Source organism: Eleutherodactylus coqui, chromosome 6 (genome assembly GCF_035609145.1).
Source record: "Eleutherodactylus coqui strain aEleCoq1 chromosome 6, aEleCoq1.hap1, whole genome shotgun sequence".
NCBI classification, from domain to species: Eukaryota; Metazoa; Chordata; class Amphibia; order Anura; family Eleutherodactylidae; genus Eleutherodactylus; species Eleutherodactylus coqui.
This window is the reverse complement of record NC_089842.1, coordinates 174,681,859-174,706,809: the sequence shown is the minus strand read 5'-3', so window position 1 is coordinate 174,706,809 and position 24,951 is coordinate 174,681,859. Positions and strand designations below refer to the sequence as shown.

General features: G+C 45.9%; 1 protein-coding gene across 2 annotated transcripts; it reads left to right on the top strand.

Annotated features, from left to right (window-relative positions):
• The first annotated feature begins 1,074 nt into the window (after nucleotides 1-1,074).
• On the top strand, nucleotides 1,075-24,408 carry NAA30 (N-alpha-acetyltransferase 30, NatC catalytic subunit). 2 transcript variants are annotated; one of them, XM_066608255.1, is made up of 5 exons: nucleotides 1,075-1,164; nucleotides 1,245-1,728; nucleotides 13,821-13,944; nucleotides 16,394-16,449; nucleotides 21,024-24,408. In XM_066608255.1, exons 2-5 carry the CDS (start codon nucleotides 1,246-1,248, stop codon nucleotides 21,159-21,161), a joined length of 801 nt encoding a protein of 266 aa, XP_066464352.1. In that variant the 5' UTR covers nucleotides 1,075-1,164; nucleotide 1,245; the 3' UTR covers nucleotides 21,162-24,408. The 2 variants fall into 2 exon arrangements, with proteins under 2 accessions (XP_066464352.1, XP_066464353.1); XM_066608256.1 differs by lacking the exon at nucleotides 1,075-1,164 and having other exon boundaries at nucleotides 1,172-1,728.
• Nucleotides 24,409-24,951: the final 543 nt, after the last annotated feature.

The following is a 24,951-nucleotide window of genomic DNA, read 5'->3' as shown; positions in this document are numbered from 1 at the left end:
AGAACGGATCGCACGCGCATCATGCGGCTGCACTCTGGTTTTCTTCTGATCTGAATGGGCAATTATTGCCAGAAAATCAGACAAATATGGAATGCTGCGTTCTTTACGGACTATCCACCGGAGTGAAAAACCGCTGATGTGACCACCGCCCACCACCGCCCTTCAAATCGATGCGTTCTACTTCCACGCAATTTCACTCTTTTTTGTGGTTCGCAAATGTTGCAGAATGATTGCCCATGTGACTACAGCCTCAGACCGCGCTCGCACAACCGTCTGCGTAGCATATTCCGCACGCAGAACACCCTCCACCAATCCCCCACAGGCGGCCGTGTTGCCACTTGACAAAGTGCGTGACGTACGCACCCAGGAAAAATCGTAGCCTGTTCTACATTGGCGCGTATTACGAACACATACACGCCAAGATACCAGATGGCGATGGGCAGCATGTAGGCAATGTCATTGTGTACTTGCTGTGTGCCATGCGGGCGGCGCGCTGCGGGTTACGGTCGTGTGAGTGTAAGATGGAACTGACCCCCATTCACACAAACATCTGCGGTTTCGGTCCACGAGCGGCGCAGCGTTCTCACCGGGTCTGTGCGCGGCGCACGTGTTTTTGATGCGTTTATACGTTTTTCGCATCTGTATTCGCTGCATTTTTTTCACAGACGGAATTGATGCTTTTCCCCGCCGTCTCCTGGCAACGTGCGTAAGGAACGCAGTGACCGCGTATATTCTGCGTATTTACGCGATCCCAATTACTCTAACGGCAATTTCTGCCGGTAACGTGTTTTTTAACGCGAACGAAAAAACGTCTCCGTGGTCCTCTATGCGGTCCGTATTACATCGGTAAAAAATACGGGCAGAATATGGTCAGCAGATACGCGGTGTGACCGGGCCTCACTGCAGCTCCTCCACAGCCCAGCACACGACCACTGTCAGATAACTGCCGTCGCCCGACTAGATTGGACGATAACCTCCACCCCGCCGCCCACGTCCACGGAGCGCAGAGCCCGGCTGTACGCCTGCTGCGGGACTCCCCGACAGCCCGGCACTGCCCCCTCCGCCCGGAGGCCCCGGAGCCGCACTGCCGGAAGTGTCGTAAAAGCGAGGCGGAAACGCTGCGTCCTGAGTGCCGGCGGCGGCGGCTTCCCTTTACGGCCGCGGGTGAGCGGAGCTGCGGGTGCGGCGGGCGGTGGGATGCGGCGCGGCCGGGCTGCTCTCTAACGGCCGTTTTGTCTCCCCAGGATGGCTGACGCTCCGTCTGGGCCTAGCGTGCTCTCCCACTACCCCGGGGCCGGCCTCGCCCTGCCGCCGGGAGACGAGCAGGAGGACGGCGAGGAAGAGGAGGAAGGTCGGTACGAGCCGGTTCGCAGCAGCGGCCACCACCACCACCGCCGCCATCACCAGCAGCAGCAGCTCAACGGCCTCATCAGCCCCGACCTGCGGCACATCAAGGCCCTGAAGAGCAAGCTGCCCCCTCCGCTCCGCGGGGATGGACGGACTGCGGCCCCCAACGGCCTGGAGCGGCGGGAGGAGGACGAGGCGCTGCTGCCCCGCATGGCCGCCTGCTCCCTGCACCCCGCCGACGGCCCCATACGATACGTGCGCTACGAGTCCGAGCTGCAAATGCCCGATATCATGAGACTGATCACCAAGGACCTGTCCGAGCCCTACTCCATATACACCTACCGCTACTTCATCCACAACTGGCCGCAGCTCTGCTTCCTGGTGAGTGGGGCACTGCCAGTCATGTGTGACCGCTGCCAGCCGGGGCCACACTGGGTATGGGTCACGGCTAGCCGCATTTGACTCCTACCATCTGGGTACAGACTGGGCATGGGTGGCTGCCAGTGGGGTACAGACTTGGCACAGGTCGCTGCCAGTCACATCTGACCCTGCCAGATGGGTACAGGTCACGGCTGGCCACATGTGACTCCTGCCAGCTGGGTACAGACTGGGCAGGGGTGGCAGCCAGCCACATGTGACGCCTCCCATTTGGGTACAGACTTGGCACGGCCAGCCACATGTGACTCCTACCAGCTGGGTACAGACTGGGCACAGGTTGCTGTCAGCTAGGTGCACACTTGGCACGGGTCGCAGCCAGTCACATGTGACTCCTGCCTGCCGGGTACAGGCTGTGGCTAAATGTCACTGCAAGTCACATGTGACTCCTGACAGCCGGGTACAGACTGGGCATGGGTCACTGCCTGTCAATCTGACCACTGCCAGACGGGTACAGACTTGGCACGGGTCGCAGCCAACCACGTGTGACTCCTCCTGGGTACATGCTGGCTATAGGTCACTGCCAGTCACACGTGGCTCCTACCAGCCGGGCACAGAATAGGCATAGGTCACTGCCAGTCACATCTGACCACCGTCAGCTGGGTACAGACTGGGCATGGGTTGCTGCCAGCGGGGTACAGACTGTGTACAGGTCAAGGCCAGTCATATCTAACTGCTACCAGCTGGGTACAGACTGGGCACAGGTTTCTGTCAGACGGGTACAGACTTGTTACGGGTCACAGCCAGCCACATTTGAGCGCTGCCAGCCAGGTACAGACTTGGCACTTGTTGCAGCCAACCAAGTGTGACTCCTGCTAGCTGGGTACAGACTGGCTATAGATCACTGCCAGTCACATGTGACTCCTGCCAGCCGGGCAAAGACTAGACACAGACTCCTGCCAATCACGTCTGACTTTTGCCAGACAGACACAGGCTGGGCACAAGTTGCTGCCAGTCTTGACCCCGCAGTCTGTACCCATCACAGCTGGGCATATACATACAATCTATGTAATGATTCCAACTTATTCTCCATTCACAATGCTGCAGTTCTCAGAGCTGGAATCTCCCAGCATCCCTTGCAACACACAGTCTACGCAACTTGTCCTGGTGATTCGCCACCCATCTAGATCTGAACTGTCCCTTTTAGGTCTGTTTGTCAGCAAGCTTGTTGATGGTCTCCAGCGACGGGCATTAGCATTGCGACCACAGAATCTGGTGTTAGCGCGGTTTTACGTAGGATGACCGTTGTTTGTATAGCCGCTCCATAGAGGGAGTGTAGGCGGCGGTTGTTCCGTGTAAACACGGCCACCAGGCAGGTGACAAGCGAGGACTTCTTTACTAGTCGCTGTGTTTAATAAGCTCACCGAAACGGGAAAGTAGTGTTGATTGATTAGCATCAGGTGTAAACAGCGGCACGATGGGGCACGGACTAGACTCCCTAAGGCTAGTTTCACACAGGGCAATCATGATTTTGGCACGAGAAATTCGCGGCAAAATTGCATCTTTGTACCTACGATTATTTTTCTTTTCTTCTTTCTCGCCCCTGTGAAACCACCCTAAGGCTGTGTTCACACTGCGGGATCTCATGGGGATTTTTCTGCCCAGATTCCACCTCAAACTGCAACAGAAATCCGCAGCTATTCCACCGCCAATCCGTACGCGGATACAGTCCTGTCAAGGGCAAAACCCGCTTGCGTAATTCCTGACGCGGTTCTGATCAGATCTGTATGAAAAAGTTGTATGAGACTACTTCAAGTGGAAACGCGTTGGTTGGTGTGTGTGCACATGGGTTTTACCCATTGACAGGGCCGAAGTTGTGTGCGACTGTTCAGCCACGGACTTCTGTCGCCATTGTGAAGTTTCCTCAGTTGATTTAGCATGGCCGGAGCCTGGTAGTGGCTTACTTGTTCCTCCTCTTAGGGTTGCTGACTACTGTAGGTTTGGGGCCCTTTGGGTGACTTGATGTTGTGCAACCTTTTTTTTAATGTTTGGGTATATACCCCCACGTGTGTGAGTTACGCCTGCTGTTCTCGGACGCCGCTCGCATTGCGCAGCACAGGGCCACATTTCTGTGTAAGGTCAGCTGCACATGGCCGAGCCAGTTTCACATGTGGGATCCCGCGGCGGATTCCGTCTGTGACCCCAACCGGCGACCCTACGTACCTACTATTTCTGTATTGCGGATACTCTGCGTCGGTCATGCGCAGTACCGATTTTTTTAAATCTTTGTATTTCCCGCGACGTCACTAGGCGGTTCCCACAGCTCATCCGCAATGTTAATGTTGACTTCAATGGAGGCTGTCTGCAGCAAAATGGAGCATGCTGCAACTCTTATTTTTTCCTTCTCTTGCGGAATACGCAATTCGTTTCTGCCAGTTTGAAGGAAAAAGCAAAAGTGCATACCTTTTCAATGCATGCGGATTGCGCAATAGGAATCCGGTCGTGTGAAGCCACCAGCCGAAGACCCGCAGGCCGTGCACCTTACATGTCTGATTTTGGTCCGTGATAGCAGAATAGGACGTATTGAGAGTTTTGTCTTTTTTTTTTTTTTTAACTGGGACTGTTTGAGCAACTAAAAGGCCTCATGCGGACGGCCGGGTTGGATTCCGACTGCAAAAACTCGCAGCGGAATCAGACCCGGCGCCCCCAGAGACCCTATACTCACCTGTCCGGATCTGTCGCGAGTATCTCGGCCGGCGCAGTGCAGCACATGACGCGCCTACGCTGGGCGGTGACGGGTTTTTCTGCAATACTTTTGCTATACTCACAGTGGAAGTATCGCAGGACAGAGGGCTTCCGTTGACTGCAATGGAAGTCGTCCGTGCGATTTTACGCACAAGTTAGAACATGCTGCGATTCTCCCCCTTGAGCGGAAAATCGCAATTGATTTCCGATTGTGGGCAGGGGAGAATCGTTCAACATGGCTGGCATGTCTATGAACAGACGTTGCTGCGGAATTTGCAGTGGGTGTCTGGCTGCAAATTCCACAACGATAATTCTGCCAAGGGCCCATGAGAATCTTAATTTTGCAATCAACACTCTCTAGTCCTGTCAGATTTCGGACAGATTTTTAAATTTTTTTTTTTTCGATCCGAAAATCAGATGGGGAAAATCGCCTGTGTGGATTATACCCTTCGCTCCATTTACACTGCTTTCAGGAACTCCTACGGACCCCATTATGTAAGTAGGGTGCGATGGGACCCATCGTTGGGGCAGGTGGTGTAATAGGATTTACCACCTGTCGCCTCTCTAGAGCACTATAAACTAAGTTATGGTCCTGTTAGTTGTTTTTTTTTTGTTTTTTTTTATACTCGCCCACGATCCAGCGGTGTCCCCCTCTGAAATGTTGGCGCACAGCACAGAAATCTGCCTCTTTTCAAAGTCCCATAGACTTGTATAGGAGAGCGCACTCTGAAAAGAGGCAGATTTCTGTGCTGTGCGCCAACCTTTTAGAGGGCGACACCGCTGGATCATGGGTGAGTATGAAAAAAAAAAAACCCCTGCTTCACCCGGCTTCCCGTCACGTCCCCTAACAGCATCATAACTTAGTTTATACTGCTCTGGGGAGGTGGCGGGTTCCCTTTATTTATAACACATCCGGCACTTGCTGGCATACACTTCTCAAAAGCACATTGCCCCAATGCAGCCTATGCGAGGGCGAGGACGCAGTCACATGACCATTAACGCTTCTAGCACTCTGCTCATTGGAGATTGTATGACTGTACTGTTCGAACATTAGCGCAGTGTTATGGGGGGTTAGGTCGTGTTCACACCACCGTCCTGACTGATGAGCAAGGTCTGATCTGCTTCCAGATCCTAATGAATTCGGGCAGATCTCATTGGTGTAGAATGAATGGGAATCAACAAAACCCCGTTTGTGCGACTGGACCTCTGCTGTGACATAAAGCGCTTTTAAATATTTACTATTTGTTCCCTGCAGTTTGAGATCTCTGTTTGCTGTCAGTGAATGGGGGCAACAAAAAAACCCCGGAAAACCTTGGTTCCTGCATGTGTGCCGTGAATCCATAATCAAAATCCAAAGCTGCAACATAACGTTCTGCTGCGAATGTGCCTGCGGATCTACATGTGGATGAGCCTCACTTCTATATGCTGAGGCTTATCCATGAGTTTTGTACGCATCATCTGTAAAAATAATGAACGCGCCATGAACTTTAACCCTTTAAGGACTAAGCACGGTAAAGATACAGCGCTTGGTCCTGGGCTTCAACCCTTTCCAATCCAATTTGTATCCTGGTTTTCCTAGGGGGCTTACTCTTTTTCTGCCATTATACAACGGCGCTATCTGTTGGCTAAAGCCAGTACTGCATGAGGTGACAGGTTGGATAGGCTCCAACAGCAGAGAGGCTGGCAATATACAGTAAGAACTCCGACGGACGTCTTCCAACATCGGAGCTGTACAGCCTTAAATCATAATGTCTTGAGAGGTCAGACAGTGGATTGGAAAGGGTAAAGCCTGTCCGATAGCAGAAGTACAGCAGAGAATTAAAGCTTCTGCTCCTGCAATCAAACAGCAGCAGGTCAGGTCCTCGGCTGTCAGACACAGCTGAGGACCTGGGGGAGGAGGGAGAAGCAGTTTTTAACTGCTTCTGCCTTCTCCTTTCCAGGTTGCATAGTGGTCAATAAGTGCTATGTACTAAAGAGAGAAAGCAGACGTGTTACTTCCACTCTGTGACCCAGCGATCACATGATCGTGTGGGTGTCCCCTCTTACAGCAGTGCTGCAGGGTCCTAGCAGACCCAGATCAGCTCTGTTAGTGACTACTAGAACTACAGGGGGATATTTTTCCCTGTAATTGGGGGTTTTATGGATGCTACAGCGGAAAAGTGTGAAGTAAAAAAATTACAATGTGAGTGCCCCCCAGAGGTCTTATATGACATCGCAGATGGTAAAAAAATGACAGAATAAAATAATATATACATAAGGAAAATTAACAAATGCCAACCAAACCAGTCGCCATATGGGCCCTGTAATCCAAAACTATACAAAGTATATATAAAAACGTCCAAAACAACTATAAATAAATTTAAAAAAACAAAAACAATAGGGCAGTAAAACCACCACATGGGTAAAATGCCTAAAGTGTCTGGTCCTTTAGGAGCAGAACGCCCTTGTCCTTAAGGGGTTAAATTTAACAGCACTTTTTCTCCTGTGTGTGGATGGGGGTGTAAGGACTCCCTTATATTACCTGCAGAATCAGTCAGGAATTAGAGATGTGTGTCGCTGATTTGTTTGGCTTTAGGACTTCTACCCACTAGTGTTTTTTTTTTTAATGCTGCGATATCGCTGCATTTTTATTTTTTTTTTACAGCAAATGTCAATGGGACTTTCTAATGTTAAAATCGCATCACACAAAAATCGCAGAAGCGCAAACTTGTGATTTTTGTACGATGCTATCTTCAACATTAGAAAGTCCCATTGACATTTGCAGTAAAAAAAAAAAATGCAGCGATATCGCAGCATTAAAAAAACGCTAGTGGGTAGAAGTCCTTACATCGACTGTAAAAGTGGAGGTTGAAGTGTTGCTTTGGTCGTTTTAAGCGTGATCATGAAGGGGTTAATTTGGCAATTATTATGGGCACTGAAGGTGTCTTTTAAACATCCACTTAATTCCGTTTGCATTAAGGTCCTTTTAGATGGAACGAGCGAAGGCAAACGATGATCGTTCAGTCTAAACTCGAGCCAATGACTGAACAGCAAATGAGAATCGCTCGCTTTTTGCCCGTTGTTCATTTTCTTTAGGCATAAAACCCATGGTTGGCCCGTTCACTTATCGTTTAACCAGCGCTCCTTCAGGCCTTCACATTTGCTTATATGGTGATTGCGAAAGACTGAACGGTTTCTTGTGTGAACGAGCCAACTATGTATCTGCCTGTATAAACGGGCCACCTGAGAGAACGAGCTAGCGGGCATGTTACATACAAGAATTGGCTCATCTAAGGGGACCCGTAGCAACTCTTACCCGTTGACCAGCAATTGAATGTAGAGTGTTTCCATACACTACCAGCAAGCAAAGATGTTGAAAATTCAAATGTGATCCCCTCGGCACATGGTGCTGCAGCCCTTTCATTCTAGGGATTGGTGGAGTGCGAGGCAGTCAGTAGTGATATATTCTAACCATATGCCATCATCCTGCAACTGGACAGCACCTTAAGTATAGCCTCAAATGTGTTAACCCTTTCTAGTCCATTTATTTTTTCTCATCCATTCTCCCCAGCTCCAAATAAATTGGAGCTGGGGAGAATGGATGCGAGAAAATAAATTCCTTCTTCACCCTCCTGATCTGACAGAGTTCAGGAGGGTGGCGGTGGTCACATCACCATTGCGGGAATGCGGAAGTATTACTTCCGCATTCTCCCTTCAGCCGCCCGGCGATCATGTAACAGCTGGGGTCAGGTGACAACCGGCGGTCACCTGATCGCCGGGCAGAATCTCCGTGCATTACATAGCGCTAATTGAGCGCTATGTAATGTGTAAAGGAGAAAGCAGAAAGGGTTAAAAGCCCTTTCTGCTTTCTCCTTGGGGGTCCTTGATGAGAATCAGTGCAGGAGTGTATCTGCACTCGATGTGTCTGATGATCGGGTGCAGATGCACTCCTGCACTGCAGTGTCGACCTGTCCCGACATCGGAGCTGTGGAGGGAAATGATGTCGGGGCAGGCCTGACATTGGATTAGAAAGGGTTAAAATAACACAAGCCACTGTACTTCCCTGTCCTCTGCTGCAAACCCACAGTCCTCCCCTGCTGCAGAGCGGATACCACATGACTGATAAAGCCAAACAGAGGTCACAGCGGTGAGGTGCCGTTTTCCTGGAATCACGGATCCCAGCATCTAAGTGGTATGCTGGGAGAACGGCACCCCACCACTGTGGCTTCTGATTGGCTGCAGTGGTCAGGTGGTATACATTCAACAACAAGGACTGTGGGGCTGCAGTGTTGGATTGCAGAGGACAGGTAGGTACCACTGCTTTTCCTATTTAACATATTTAAGGCCTCATGTCCACGGCATATGCGAATTCCTTGCAGGGAATCCTGCACAGAATCCGCCTGTACCCGCCGCCAGTGAACCCTGCTTACCTCATCTCCCTAGCAGCGGTGTCCACGCGGATCCCTCCACTTCCGGGTTCTCCGTTGGACATGCGCAGTACATTTTTAATTTTTTAAAATCTCCTGCTTTACCGCGGATCCGCGGCTCTTCCGCAGTGTCGGCTGCAGGTGTGCCGCAGATCAGACGGCTTCCATTGACTGCGATGGAAGCCGTCCCTGCGCGATCCGCGGAGAAATGGAGCATGCTGCGACTTGTTTTCCAGACCAAAAGGACCGCAAATCAAATCTGCATGCTTGTAATCTCTTTGCGGACGCCCATGCTTCTCTATGGATGGAACTCCTGCATGCATTCCGCAAATCAAATTTGCCCGTGGACATTGGACATAAGGCTATAATGAAAGGAAAAAAAAAAATGTTCAGCAAATGGACAACCCCTCTAATATGATATGAAAACGGTTCTGGAAGTTACACCCTAACATTCATATCTACTTCTACCCTAGAACAGAGCCCCCAGTGTAGGCGGCTCCAGCACCCGTCAGGAAGGGGCACGTAGGGAGCCAGTCTTAGCTTCTTGCATCACTGGCAGTGGGCATTGCATGAAGGATTACAGGCCATTGGTCCGTGTGATAAAGCGCCTGTGTGTGCGCAGCCTAATTGTCTGTAATAGTGCTCTACCCATGAAATACACAGCATGTGTACCACAAATATGGCCCTGTGAATAAGCTCTTACCGCCTCATTGAGTAATGCCCAGCAATGAAGTATTGAAGGCTTTTTTTCCACTAGTGATATTGTTCTCCTATCCACTGCATAGGGAATAAAGGTCAGATCGCTGGAGGTCCAGCCACTGGGAGACCTGGTGATCCTGAGATCTGTGCACCCCCCGAATCCTCCATGAGAATGACGCGGTAGCACGCACTTGTCATTACTACTTCATTAATTTTAATGGGAATGAGAGATGTCAATGCCCTTGTCAATCTTCTATCCCATAGAAGTAAAGATCACAGGTGCGCACCAATGCTGCGTTCTTGTGCATTATTTGGGGTGCACAGATCTTGGGATCACCAGGGGTCCCTTGCATATTTTTTTTTCTATTTTGTTACCTTGCCTTCCAAGAATTAAACTGTGAAGTGATCAAAAAGTTGAATGTACCCTAAATACCTTTTAAAAAAAAAAAAAGGCGCGCCAGTCAGTGGGCAATATATTATTAATGTACTTTAAAGGGTTTTCTGATAAATCAGTGAGAGCCACGCTTGCAGTTACAAGCTCTGGCCACTACATCTGGGTGGGAGCTGAAGCTGCTGCTCCGACCCCTGTGTGAAATGGCACTGACGGCAGGAGTACACTCAGTTGATTGCCCAGGATCCTGAGTGGTGGATCCCGGTAAATCCACTGTTGATGACCTATGCAGATGTCCTCAATAGTATTTCATGGGAAAACCCTTTTAAGTGGTTTCAATGCGCTAAAGTAAAAAAAAAACCTAAGACTATCTAGATGCTATATATCCGTAATTGTACTGACCTGTAGAATAAAGTTCACATGTTGCTTATACCACGCAGTCAACTCTGTAAAAGCAGTCCCACCCCCCTCCCCCTACAAAAAAATCCCTCAAATCAAGTTTTTCAACGCATATGTACCCCAAAATAGTATAACTAAAAACATAGCCTATATTGCAAAAATGAACCTATTATACGCCTGTTGCTGGGAAATGGTAGGGAATTTTTTTTTAAAAAGTTGCCACATCCTGAAGGCCAAAATAGATCCCATCATGGGTAAAGAAATAAAAGCTCCCCTATGTTTGTAATGAGCATTACGTTTTTTTTCTTTAGTCATCTGTTTTTGTTGGATTGTAGCGAGGGAAGCGCCCACCCAACCTCTGACCGCGGGGCACATGTTTGGGATTGCTATAGAGTAACCTGACTCTTGTCAGTGGAGGGCAGGAGGACATGGACTCCCAGAACGGCAGCATACATACTGAGCGCTCCTACCTCCAGGACTGTAGGATAAAGGAATGTTATTACACAAGGATGAAAGCCGGCATCTGCATGGGACATGTGCTCTTTATAGAAGAGATCCCCTTACAGATGGTAGCAGATAAATTACCGTGATTCATGCCGGCTAAGTATGACGTAATGCAACTCTGGGGGCAAGCTTGTCAAGGCCTGCAGAGTTCTCGTCTGTTCCCGTTGCATTCCACATACACCAGCGCTGCTCCGTGATGTGCGGGGCAGGGTGCCTTTGAGCAGGGTGGAGTAAACATCCAGCTATCATTTGTCACTTTTGTACATCTTGCCAGGCAGATGGAAAGCAGTGCACAGCATCGCTCTGACAGTCTGGCTCACAATCCCGCTTTGAAAGTTTTCTGCATTGTAGAATGTAGTTGAAGGCATCACTTCCAAGGGAAAAGTTTGTGATGCCTTAATACATTTGAACCCTTTCCAGTCCAATGTCGGGCCTGCCCCGACATTATAATTTCCCTCCACAGCTCCGATGTCGGGGCAGGCCCGACACTGCAGTGCAGGAGAAGATCTGCACCCGATCGTCAGACACATCGGGTGCAGATACACTCCTGCACTGGTCCTCATCGAGGACCCCCGAGGAGAAGGTAGAAAAGGTTTTTAACCCTTTCTGCCTTCTCCTTTACACATTATATAGCGTTCAATTAGCGCTATGCAATGCATAGATTCCGGCCGGCGATCATGTGACCGCCGTTGTTACCTGACCCCCGGCGGTCACATGAACGCCGAGCCGGGAGCCTGCACTGTGGGAGGACCTGCTTACCTGACCGACGTCTTGCGCATTCTCCTGTCTCCCGGCCCGGCGATCATGTGACCGCCAGGTGCCACCTGACCCCAGCGGTCACATGATCGCCGAGCTGGGAGGCAGAAGGAGAATGCGGAAGACGCCGGACAGGTAAGCAGGTCCCTCCCTGCACCATCCTGAACTCTGTCAGTTCAGGAGGGTGCAGAGAAAATGTATTTTTTTTCTCACCCATTCTCCCCAGCTCCAACTTATTTGGAGCTGGGGAGAATGGGTGAGAAAAAATAAATGGATTGGAAAGGGTTAAAGGTGGGTGGGAGGGGGGTGGAATAGAATGAAATCCATCTAATGTTCTATCACTTTTGCTGCAGTAGAAGCTTTCTTCTCTTGCTGTCTAAAATGAAACAATACAAGTCCAGCCACGTGGGGTTCTCTAAAGTGGAGTTTGCCTCATTTCCGCATCAAAAACTCAACATCTGCCCCATTGGACTAGTAATAGACTGTGTATCCACAGCTGATTTCAGAATCTACAGCATGTGTCTTGATTTTTCAGGTAGCCTTTCTCATTTTTTCTGCTGTTTGCAATCCACTTTGAGGCAGGGGGCCGTGTAGTAAGCCTTCCATTCTGCCAGTAGTTCACTGTCTTGTTCTTCTTTCCCCTGACTGCCCTTGCTACACTGCATTGTCTCTGATCCATTTGCCAAGGAGGCAGTATCTGAATGTCCACCCATCTGCGCAATACAGTATTTCTGTTTTTTGTTGTTTTTAAACTCCTGCTTTCCCGCGGAATCCGCGACCTGTCCACAGTGTCAACTGCGGGTGGGCCGCGGATCGGACGGCATCCATTGACTTCAATGGAAGGAATCTGCGCTAAAATGAAGCATGCTGCTATTTGTTTTCCACATGCGAAATCCGGTAAACAAAGCTGCATGTGTAAATTGAAGAGCAGACACCCATGCTTCCCTATGGGCGTCTTGAACTGCGGATCTTCTGCATGAGTGCCCTGCAAATTAAATCCGCCCATGCACATTGGGCCTTACAGTGGTAAAGCATAATTTTTATTGAATATATTGCAGAATTGATGACCCACACAGACTATTACATGAGCATAATTTGTCTGGAAAGTTAGTGCTCCATTAACCCCTTCAGTGGCAGGTTTATTATTACCATATCAGCACAGCAAGCCCCGGAGATTTTCCTGAAGTAATTCAAAGTGGCACAATAATGGTGTCCTGGCCAGCATTTCAGCACTAGAGCTGTCCACGGAAATCTTCCGGGGTTTAACTGCATGGTCAGTGCAGCAAGCACCGGAGATTTCCCGCGCATGCCACTAAAGGGGTTTTAGCGGTTCCTATGAAAATGGGTAATTGTGGATGGAGGGCAGACATGGAGGTGCATTTGTTACTGCCAGTCAAGTAGGCACTTAGAAGAGAGCTGTGCGGTTGGCTTGTGGTCCTTGGAGCAGGTATCAGAACCGCCTGTATCCCTGACCTGTTCAGTGTCCTGATCCAAAAATCTTCAGCTGCTGAGCAAGTGATTGGGGTTTTCCAAATGTCCCTTAACATGCAGCAGAAAGAAATATCTGTCTGGACTGTAGTCACTTTCTAGCTACAATCTATCAGACTGGAGTGCAAGCTGTTGGGCTCAGACTGGATACTCTCAAGTAATTACCAGCATCAAGTAGATCATTAAAAGGGTAAACAGTTGGGACACAAAGGGAGCTGACGTTTCATGTGCCACGCAAAATGTATTAGGGGGGCTCCTAAATACATTTCATGCATCTTCTGCCATCCGAGAGCCACAAACTGAAGTCTATGCCAACTCTGAGCTGGGGTGTAAATTACCGCTATCATTTTATGCCAACTTTTGGCATGCATTATAGTAAATGGATCGGGTTATGGTTTTCAGAAAAGGGTTAAAATGTCACATTTTGTAGGGCTGGTACTCAGCTGCCCGGCACCTCACATCTTGTATCTCCTTTTACAGCAGGTTCTGTTCCGAAGCTTTGCTGTGAGGATATATATATTTGTTATACTCATTTTAACCCTCCGGGGGTTTCTTCTCCAGGCCTTATGAAAATGTCAATCTATAAAAAGTGCCACCCAAAGTTTGGTTTCATCCTTAGGAGGAGCGTTATGTTGCCTTCCACTTACCTGTCAAACATTTGTATGTTGCCGCTCCTGTGTAAGTATCTTGCATTGTGCTTTGTCTTCCAGGCTATGGTAGAAGAGGAGTGTGTCGGTGCCATTGTCTGCAAGTTGGATATGCACAAAAAGATGTTCCGAAGAGGTTATATAGCCATGTTAGCGGTGGACTCAAAGTATAGAAGAAAGGGTATTGGTAAGACCGCTTTTGTCACTTCCATTTATCTTTTTCTCCCTACAGATGAAGAGTCTCCAAGTCCCATAGTTATAATTTGTCGAACCCCAACGTGGCCCTCTCCCTATTCCTCTTTGTATTCTGTGTATGGGTTGGTCAAATTTGGCTTTACCTCTGCATTTTACCATCACAGATCTGCAGCAAAATACAGTAGCAGACAAGTGTATGTAATTCTGCATACTGGGATACTTCATCACAGAGATTGACCTGCCATGCTCCATACCCAGCAGGTGCTGGCTGTTTTTTCACAGCTGACACCCACTTACAATGACAGCGCACAGAGCTAGCACTGATCTCTGTTGTTAGCCGTTTAGATGCTGCTGTCAAAGTTGACAGTGCATCAGAGCAGCCAGCCAGCAATTGTTTGGGGTCGTCTATAGGCTCTGGGTTGGCAAGTGCATGTGGCATGGCTTAATAAACTATCATTAGAAATGCAGTGTGCTGAAGTGTTGCAGTATGTTGAGGAAGCGATCAAACGATCACAAGTTCAAGCCCCTTATAGGGACTAAGAAAGATATTAAATAACATTTTTAAAAATTAAAAACATTCCCATTTCTCATCTTAAAAATAAAAAAAACAAACACACCCAAAAGCATAATTGGTATTGCCATATCTGTAAAGGTCCAAACTGTTAAAATGTATCATTTATCCTACATGGTGAATGTTGTAGGAAAAAAATGGCTAATGCTAGAATTGCATTATGGGGGGTGGGGCACCTCGTCTACTTTAAAAACAAACGACCAAAAAAAGAAAACGCAATGGTGCAACTGTGGTTTTTTTTTTCTACTTTACCACACTTAAAATTTTAAAGTTTCTTAATACATTGTGCTTTAAATAATACTGTTGAAAAATGGAGCTTGTCCTGTAAAAAAGTCCTCAAACTGCTATGTTGACAGAAAAATGTTTAAAAAAAAAATTATAGCCATTGAAAAGTAGGGATGAAAAAGCAAAAGGGAAACTAAATGAAAAGGCCCAAATTATATTTGGGGATATTACAGCATCCATAAAAGCCTGATTCATCAAAGTAACACATTATTATTATTTACCCCGCATGGTGAACATCATCGAGGAAAAAAAATATAACTGCCAGCCTTGCACTTTTTTGGTCACCCTGTCTCCAAGAAAAAAAATGTAATAAAAAGCAATATTCATATGTACTCCAGAATGGTACCAGCAGAAACTACAGGACGTCCCGCAAAAAAATGAACCCTCACACAACGACATCAACGAAAAATACATTTATTGTGGTTCTAAGATATTTTATATCTTAAAACTAGTACAGAAAAAACAAAACCTATGTAAATCTTGTATCTTCACAATCGTACTGACCCACAGAATAAAGTTATTGTGTCACTTTTGCTGCAGTGTGTACATCCTAAAAACAAGGCCTTCCCCAAGATGGTGGAATTTTTTTTTTGTTTTGTTTTCATTTCCCTCCACTTCGAATTCTCTTAAAAGTTGTACAGTACATTTATGTGGTACATTACATAGTATCACTAAAAAGACAACTGGTTCCGCAACAAAACAAGCCTAGATACATCTACGCTGATGGATGAATAGGAGATATGATTTTTTAAAGTGGGGAGTGGAGAAAGAGGGCTGTTTCCTTAAGGGGTTAAAGGGTAAATCCACTGCATGTGAATCATGTATTGTTGCAGGTTTGACCCATTGACTTCAAGGGGTAAGTGTGAATGTGCAATAATATATATTGTTGCAGGTCATCTGCGCATCCAACGCAAAATCCACAGCTGCGAGTATTGGTCTGGACTAATAGCAGTATCCTCGCCGTACCAATCCGACGCTGACGCTCCCATCACATCCTACATTATTACGTCAGAACTCTTCTTGCTTGACAGCAGTGGTCTTGGTGGGATTTTGGGCGGATAGGCAGAGACGTGTTGGAGGCTAAAGTAGAAGTGTCATTTTTTTGGCTTGCAAATTATTGTCGTTCCCGTTCTCTGTACCAGTGAATGAAAACGACTGATCGGTCTTTAAACCAAACAATTAGTGAACGTGCCAATGATGATTTTTATGCCTGCATGAAAGGAACGATAAGTGAATGAATTATTGTTTATCATTCGAACAATCCAGCAATTATTTTTTTTGAGTGCTAATCATTCAGTGTATAGGCTCCTATAGACTGACGCACTCAGTTGGGGACGCGGTTCGGTCATCCTCGCAGCTTTGCCCTGAGAGGATACGGACACTGCAGAGAAACTGCCAAAGGAGCTTTGGCCCCTCCATTCTTGGAATTGGCGTAGGTCTAAGGGCAGACCCCCTCTGATGGGGAAGGCATGGGACATCCTAGTGTCGTTCTGCACAGACTGCATTTTACAATCCATCAATCTCTTGAAACACTGTTTTTGCATTGAAAGAGTATTTACTAGGAATCTCTCTTTCTCCTTTGCAGGTACAAATTTGGTTAAGAAAGCTATTTATGCCATGGTTGAAGGGGATTGTGATGAGGTAATTTAATGACTTTCTCCGTTTCCTTTTTTGGTTTGCTTTATACTTAAACTAATTAGAAGTGTACAATGAGCCCCTCAAACCCATGATCACTTCACAGATGTGTTATTTCAGAATCTACCAAGGAGGATCTGTTTTGGCATGATCTAATGGGTGAAAATGATGGAAAACAGTATTCTGTTGAGGCCTTGTACAAGCAGGAGGCTGTATGATGGCCCATGAATTCCCTGTGGCTGTATGGCGCTGCAGGCACTCTGCGTGCCACTATATGGTGCTCTGCTTTGTGCCAAGTTATGGATTTGTTTTCTCTCCTAGAATAAATTCTGGAGAGAATATCTATACTACGGCATCTGTCGGAACTGGCAACCCTGTCCTATTGATTAGTGGCATCCTGTGGAGAAGTGAGCAATCTTCACTGGAGGAAGACCACTTTAAAGTAGTTGTCCACTTTTAAACTACTAGTGGCGTTGCGTGCGCGCGTGCGTGCGTGCGTGCGTGCGTGTGTGTGTGTGTTTCCCCGGACATGAGCCCTAGCCTGATTTTTCGGGGTGGCTTGAAATATAAGCTCTAGTTACACTTCATAAAAAAAGAAATACTTGCCTAGCAGGCTCGGCCAGGTCCCTCACACTGCTCTCCACAGCTCCGACACTCTTCCCACACTCATCGGCCGCTCATACATCACTTCCTGGTTACGGGATTCATAAATACCGCCTTCAGGGAGCGATGGCTGTGATTGGTTTGTCTCAGTTGAGTCTTTGCATCTCCGGAAACAATAGCATGTCTGCTGTGGAGTGAGAAGCCGCTGCTGAAGATGTAGAGAATCCGCTGAGATGAACGCCGCTCAGCCAATTCATAAATCCCGCCTCTACAACGCAATGGCTGTGATTTGGTTCATCGAGCGCTGCATTGATTGACTGAGCAGCGGAGAACCAATCACAGCCATCGCTACCTGGAGGCAGGATTTTTGACTGTCATAACCAGGAAGTGGTGATGTATGAGCGCCCGAAGAGTGTGGCACTGCGTCAGAGCTCTGGAGACAGCTGGAGGGACCTGGACAAGCCTATGGTAGGTAAGTATAATAAAACCTAGTGTGTCTTGTGGGGAAAAATTAATAAGAGAGAGGGTCTTATATCTTGGGAAACTGTGTATGTGTGTATAGATATAACTTCAGCAGTAGTAGGCCAGCAGGTGTCCACCGACTTCATGCACTGAGCTAATTTCCATAGGAAGCAGACAGCTCCATTCGCACTGCAGTGGCCAGGCTTGGCAATACACCCATTTAGTTCAATTTGAACTTTGCCTGTAATACCAAGCCTGGCCACTGCAGTGGGAACGGAGCTATCTGCTTACTGCAGAAATCTGTTCAGTACACAAGAATACGAATACAGGCTCAGAACAGCTGATTGGCAGGAGTTCTGGGCGGCAGATCCTGTTGATATACTACTTATGGTCTATCCTGCTAATGGGCACATCAATAGTTTACAATTGGACAACTTCTTTAATCTGTTAAAGACCAAGGGCTGTAAATATATGGTGCTTGATCCTGGACTTTAATCCCTGACTATAGTAAAAATAGGGCATGGGATAAAGGTCCTGCACTCGAGCAGGAACAGTCCTGTTCTTGGCTGTCAGACACAGCCAAAGATGCAAAGGAGAACGCAGAAGCGTTTAACAGCTTCTGCCTTCTCTTTTACAGGCGTCACAGCGCTCAGTGAGCTCTATTTAGAGAGTACAGAAGCAGCACTGCCATTTGCTGAATGGGACCTGAGGATCACGTGATTACCTGTGACCCGCTGCAGGATTTTAGCAGATCCCTGACTGGCTCTGATGGTGACTACTGTCACACTAGAGGGATGTTTCACCCTGTAACTGGGGTGCCTATGGATGTTCTGGCTACAGTGGAAAAGTGTGAAATTTAAAAAAAAGTGTGAATGTCTCACATAACATCATGGGGGACATAGATGTTAAAAATAAATGTTATAGATGGACCCCCAACCTAAATCCACCCTGCAATCCTAGATTATAACGGTATATATCAAAATGAAATTGCGAGCCCATTCCTATTAATTGAATGTGAAAATAATTAATCAATAATTACATAAAATTTTCGTTTTTCTTTTTCGTACACATTACTGCTAATAAAATGTAAAAAAAAAAAATATGCTCCCGTCTGTGACAGGAATGGGGGAACGCAACAAAAATTATTGTAGTAGTTCAGGAAAATAAAGTAGGGCCCACATGGGTAAGATTGCTAAAAAGTGTCTGGTCTCTGGGGTAAAGACAGGTGAGAGGTTGTGGTGACTATTGGGACCCAATAGTTTCCCACACTGGCTGTAAGGCTCCAATTCCCCTGCAGGGAAGGGTATGCCTAGTCATGGCCTCCTGTAACAGCTGATTGCAGGGGCGAGAGGAGTAGGAAACCTTGCCTTGTAGCTGTGTGACTGAAGCACTGAAGCGTTACCTTCTGATTGGGTATATTTCAGTGACACGTAGTTACGTTGTATGCACTAGAATTCTGTCTGTTTGCACTACATATGTGTGTTAGGCTATAATGCAGCCGCACTGCGATGTCACATTTAGGCCTCATGTCCACGGCATAATTCTAATTTAAAATCCGCATCGTTTTTCCTGCACGCGGATTCGCGCCCCATAGGGATGCATTAGACACCCGCAGGTAGTTTAATACCTGCAGATGTCATTTTTATCCCTGCAACGCGTATCCGCGTGCGGGAAAAAAACGCGACATGCTCTATTTTCGTGCGGGTCTCCCGCGGGGATGGCTCCCGCAGGCTTCTATTGAAGCCTATGGAAGCCGTCCGGATCCACGGAACTCCTGTACCAGAATTAAACACTCACCTCTCCGGATGCTGCGGTTCTTCCTTCCTTCGCGGCCGGATCTTCTGTCTTCGGCCCGGCGGATGTGCTCGGCACGCCAGCAGCGTGACGCGCGCATGCGCCCGGGCACATCCGCCGGGCCGAAGAAAGAAGATCCGGCCGCGAAGGAAGGAAGATCCGCAGCGTCCTGAGAGGTGAGTTTATTCTTATTTTTTAGCCTCATGTCCGCGGGGTAGGAGGGACCCGCTACTGATTCTCCATGAAGAATCCGCGGCGGGCCTGATTTTCCCCGTGGACATGAGGCCTTAATGTTTGTCAACCGTGTCATGCTGCCACCTAATGTGACAGCACAGTCAGAAAAAAATCCAACTCTTTTGGAATTTGGTTGCAAGTCGTAAGCAACTTTATCATAACTTACTTCACTGGAATTAGTATGCGACTGCGACCGGTCTGTGATTGTGAGTTTCTGTAGTGCAAATCTTTTGCTGTCGCACAACATGTGTGTCTGTGCTGACTTGGGCCTCTTTCACACAGGCGATAAAATCGCACGAGTCGAGTGAAAACGCAGAATTTGGAAACCCGTGCTTTTAAATGGTTTCATTCACCTCTGCGATGTTGAAAGATTTAGAAATCGCTGCCTACCCTATTTTTCTGTGATTTGCTCTTTATCGCTCATGTTTCCCTATAAGGCATTGCAGTGCACGAACGTGCAGGTTTTTTTTTTCCGTTTTGTTTTTTGGTTTTTTTGTGCTATACGGTTTTACCATTAGAAACTCCTATTGTCTATCGCGCAAGAAAATCACAGTCAGCCCCGATGCGCAATTTTTTTCCAAGAAAAAGCATCCCTGACCCTCGCATGAGCACATATGCAATTTTGCCGCAATTTTCTCCCGGCGATATCACGATCACTCATGTGATATTGGCCTTTAGGCTTAAAAGCTTTTTGTGGCTTGCTCAACAAGTGGGTATGGCTTAGATGGAAATGGAGTGATTTAGTTTGTGGCAAGATTTTGGCACACATTGACACAGACTAAGTCAAGCAATAGAAGATCTAAAGCGAGACAAAAAAGCCTAAAGATGTCTCACCAGCAAGAGCCTCTGTGCTAAATTTGCTCATCTTTAGGTTTCTGATCTAAGTTCACGTTATCCAAATATTAGATGGGGCTAGTAAATCTGCCCCAGTGAACTTGACACTGGATGGAAAACGGGCACAGATCCCAGAGGAAGAGTGTTGTTTTTTAATAGTATAGAAAAGATGAGTGTAAAAAGGGTCTTGGGTAACTCATGGCCGATATTTGAGGGGTGCCCAAGCAAACTCCCTATGATCAATGAGCACCAATTCGCAATTGCATTTCGCTTTATGCTGTGCAACTTGCTTTAGGGGCTAACCACACAGTCTCTTGTAGCATCCGTTCTACTTCGGACTTATGAGGGGTTCTCAAGACCCAAACTCTGATCATTGTGTGTGTATGATGCTCCAAGTTTGGGTCCAGAGACCCGCGGTCGGGCCGGCACACACCTCAGAGGTCCGTATATATAAAACATAAGACTCTGTGGTTAGCCCCTGTGTGTGGCGGTATTATTTAGTTTCAGTCCTGTAGTAGTATTCAGAACGCTTTGATGCCTGTTTTATAGAAATGATGTCCTTATTTTATTACATTGTCCAATTGAGGATTCACCAATGATATATTAATTACCTTTTGTGTCTTTTTTTTTTTTTTTTCTTCATTTTTATAAAGGTTGTCCTGGAAACAGAAATCACAAACAAATCTGCTTTGAAACTTTATGAAAATCTTGGCTTTGTGCGAGATAAACGTCTGTTCAGATACTATTTAAATGGAGTTGATGCACTGCGTCTTAAACTATGGCTGCGTTAAGGCAAGACTATCGCATCGAGGAACAAATCCCCATCCGGCGCTTGGTCAGGACCTCACTTCCATGCAGCTCTCTTGTCAGTATCCCATTGCGTGTCGCACTATTTGTTGCACTAAGGCATGGCGCATACGTCCTGAATTCAAGCGGATTCTTTCTTTTAACATCGAGAAGACTTTCATTTGGTACCAGCAAGATGTGCCAGTTGTTAGCCAAGACATATTCATTCATTTGCAAAATCTACTGACTGTGTTATATTAAATATAAAAAAAAGAATAAAAAAAAAACTAATGGGAAAAAAAACAAAAAAATGAACATTTTATCACAAAACCTATGAGAACTGTAATCTTTGGTTCTCAGGGGGGAAAATGAATTACAGCAGCCAATGTAAACTGTCAAAATCTATTATTGTGTTAACATTGCTACCGATCTTGCCATAGTTTTCTGAGGAAGGCAAAAAAGAAATATTTTTTTTTTGGTTTTATTTCTCAGTATTTACTTTTTTTTTTCCATTCTTCGTACCTCAATAGTAAATTTAAGGAAATGCATAAATCCTAATGTTTATAAGGTGGGGTGTAATAATATAAAAGGAAAAATTGCGTCTGCCAGTGCCTGTACAATAAAGTATACTCAAGTCCTCCCTCCCGAAGTTAAGATGCAGGTTTACCCTTTCACTTCCTTTTTTCTCTGAACTTTTTGAAAGGAAATCAGTCTCTGGTTTTATTTAAAGTTCTGAAAGTAAATTATTTCAAACTTTTTTTTATCATTTTGACTTTTTTTTTCTTCGGTCAATGTTGACCGCCTCACTTTTTTGCATTCAAAAAGTGTAAAGCTATCTAGGGAACGAGACTAATCATGTAGCTGCTAAGAAGAAACAAAACTATTAAAATCTATGCTGGTTCTGGATGCACTTTTCTGTAGGCGCTTGGGATTTTAAAGAAATTATTGTAAATTGGTATGATTTTATTTAAAACAGATGTAGCTCTAAAAGAAAAAAAGAGAAAAAAAAAACGCTCTGCTATATTTTTTTTTTCCTTTTATTTTTAATAAATTTCTTGCCCTGATTTGACTCTGGCGGTTTCAGCTTCTGCTTCACATTCTAAATTTATTTAAATCCTTTGCAGTACTTGATCTAGAAAGGAACTCGAAATACAATATATTATCATGCAGCTAAATTATTGCGGTTTCCCGTTTGGGGAGGGGGGGAAGTCTTTACTGATGCAGGGTCAATAGTTCAATTTTTGCATGAATTCTTTTTTTTTTTTTTTTTTTTCTTTCTTTTGAAAAATGTTACTTTTTAAAAGTTTGTTCTTTTTGGCATTAAGTCAGTTTTGTAGTATTTTCTTTTTCTCCATATGAATTCCTCATGGCAAAAATAAAAGATTTTTGTGGTGTTATTCCCTCCAGTCTTTTCAGATGTTATATTAGCCTTTACAGCTGTATTACAATTTCTATAACTTTTTTTTTTCTTTTTTTCCCAGTTACAATGGTTTTGAGTATGTTTGTGTTTTTTTTTTCTATTTTCCCCATCCCCCTCTTTTTTTTTTTTTTTTTTTTTTTAATGTGGTGTTCAAAATTCCATCACAAATATTCAGTAGATATTCCAGTGGCACTTCCTGACAATAGTACACTTCTTTTAGGAAAACAAAAAATTACCGGTGAATATAAGCTATTGAGTCGTATTCTTCTGCAAGTTTGCTAAAGATTCCTATGAGTCTGGAAGGTCTGTTTCATACAGCCAACCACCCTTTGGTTCAGTATAACTTGGGGGCTTACTGTTCTAGTGCCCCTAGAAACTTGTACAACGGAGCTTTGGGCAGAATGCTATATGGAGGTACACCGCCACTGTGCCTATGTACAATGGAACAACAGGCACTCCATGTGGTATGGCATTGCTGGTTTAATTTTACTCCTAGAAGCAATGTATCTTAGGGAGAATGTCTGTAACATGGCATCCAATGGAGCATGTCACAATAATTTGTCCGATTCCATAGTAATATGAAATTGGAGGCATACAGGAGTGCATTCTAACAGACTATCTATGGGTGCCATAGTCCAGTTTCATAGGTGTTACGAATGGCTAAATGTCATATTACTTAGAAAAAGTGGATGCAAACAGTTATGGCTGCTGCAATAGCTCCCTTATAGGTAATTGCCCTTCTTTCCCAGACTGCTGAATAGCAAATTGGGCTATTTATGTAGAGCTACTTGAAAAGTAACTCTATGAATAAGGTGGAATTACTGTACAAGAATCTTCTTAAAAGTTGAGTGGCAAGTCCCTTTTAATCAGTTATATCTGGGAAAACTTGACAGATATCAATACATTAAAATATTAGGGTGGAATTCTCAAACTTTAGATTTACCAAAAATAATATATTTTTTTTTTTATTTGGAGGAAATGCCTTTTTTTAATAGGCTTCTATTTAGGAAAGACTTAACACTCATCTATCTGCTTTAGGCTACCTTCACACTAGGCTTATTTCCACTCCATGTAGATGGGATTTTTTTTACATTTTGTCCACATGGTTTGTGCTATAAAGTTGGTGAATTTCCGCAGCATTTATGGCCGTTTTGGAGGTGGCCTTGTAGCTTAATACAACATTTTTTCAATCTCTGCTCAACTTCTTGCATTTCTGTTATGTTCATAATTCTTTTTAATTAGCAGGGTTCTCCTGGGTTAATTTTGGCATCTGCTCGTTAAAGAAATTTCTGTTTCTTGTATGTTCCGCTTTAGTTGACCCATTTCCAGCTGCATTTGTATGTCTGTCCTAAATAAATCATGAAAACGAATCATGTCGGCCTTTGCTGAGGGAGTACAATCGCATCAAATTTGCATTTCCACCCATGATAATTACTGTAAAGTCTTGGACTTTTTAGCACTTGTGGAAACTCACTGCATTTTAACTGTACTTGAAATGCATTAGGAGGCTGGTCTCTTAACTATCATTTGGTATATTTCATATGATGTTGGACTGATGAATTGATGATTATGTCGTCGTGTTCTCTTCATCTGCCTTAATCCTTCTCAGTGCTGAACGATCACGGTGCATCAGGCGGCCTTGTCTGGCGGCTCCTTTCCAGCACTGGCATGGTGGATACGTTCTGGTGCTGGAGGACGCTGCGGAATGCCACCTTGCAATGTTTTACATGCCATGTTTCGCACTGAAGCTTTAGATACAATTTTAAGTGGGGTTGTTCAATGTGTGAACTGTAAAATAAAATAATTCTGTTTATGTATTGTGCTCTATATAAGCTTTATGTTCTGTTCTTTTCTTTGCATGAACAAGACTGTTATTACTATGTGATGGTCCAGTTCTGGGAGCTCTGAGACCAAACCTATAGCCAATGTGAGTCTCTGAAGACATCCCCACTAGAGATGAGCGAGTATACTCGCTAAGGCACTACTCGCCCGAGTAATGTGCCTTAGCCGAGTATCTCCCTGCTCGTCCCTAAAGATTCGGGGGCGGGGAGGAACGGAGCGGAGATTCCCTCCCCCCCCCCCCCCCCCCCCCCCCCCCCGCCGCAACTCACTTGTCAGCCGCGGCGGCCCCCGAATCTTTAGGGACGAGCGTGGAGATACTCGGCTAAGGCACTACTCGCTCGAGTAATGTGCCTTAGCGAGTATACTCGCTCATCTCTAATCACCACCCTTACAATCCTGGAGCACAGAATATTCTTAGGTTCCCTCAAAATGGTAAAGAGGAGTCCCACTCCCAAAAGAATGTAATATTTTAATCTTTAGTAAATCAGGAGGGGGGTTATAGCTTACAGAGGGGTTTGTCTTAACTCCCTTTA

What these genes read in the sequence shown, in the direction of transcription:
- NAA30 (XM_066608255.1), top strand. Translation starts at nt 1,246, where the DNA reads ATGGCTGACGCTCCGTCTGGGCCTAGCGTGCTCTCCCACTACCCCGGG. An exon ending in GGCCGCAGCTCTGCTTCCTG is followed by an intron (nt 1,729 to 13,820) that starts GTGAGTGGGGCA and finishes TTTGTCTTCCAG; the next exon opens with GCTATGGTAGAAGAGGAGTG. An exon ending in TTGAAGGGGATTGTGATGAG is followed by an intron (nt 16,450 to 21,023) that starts GTAATTTAATGA and finishes ATTTTTATAAAG; the next exon opens with GTTGTCCTGGAAACAGAAAT.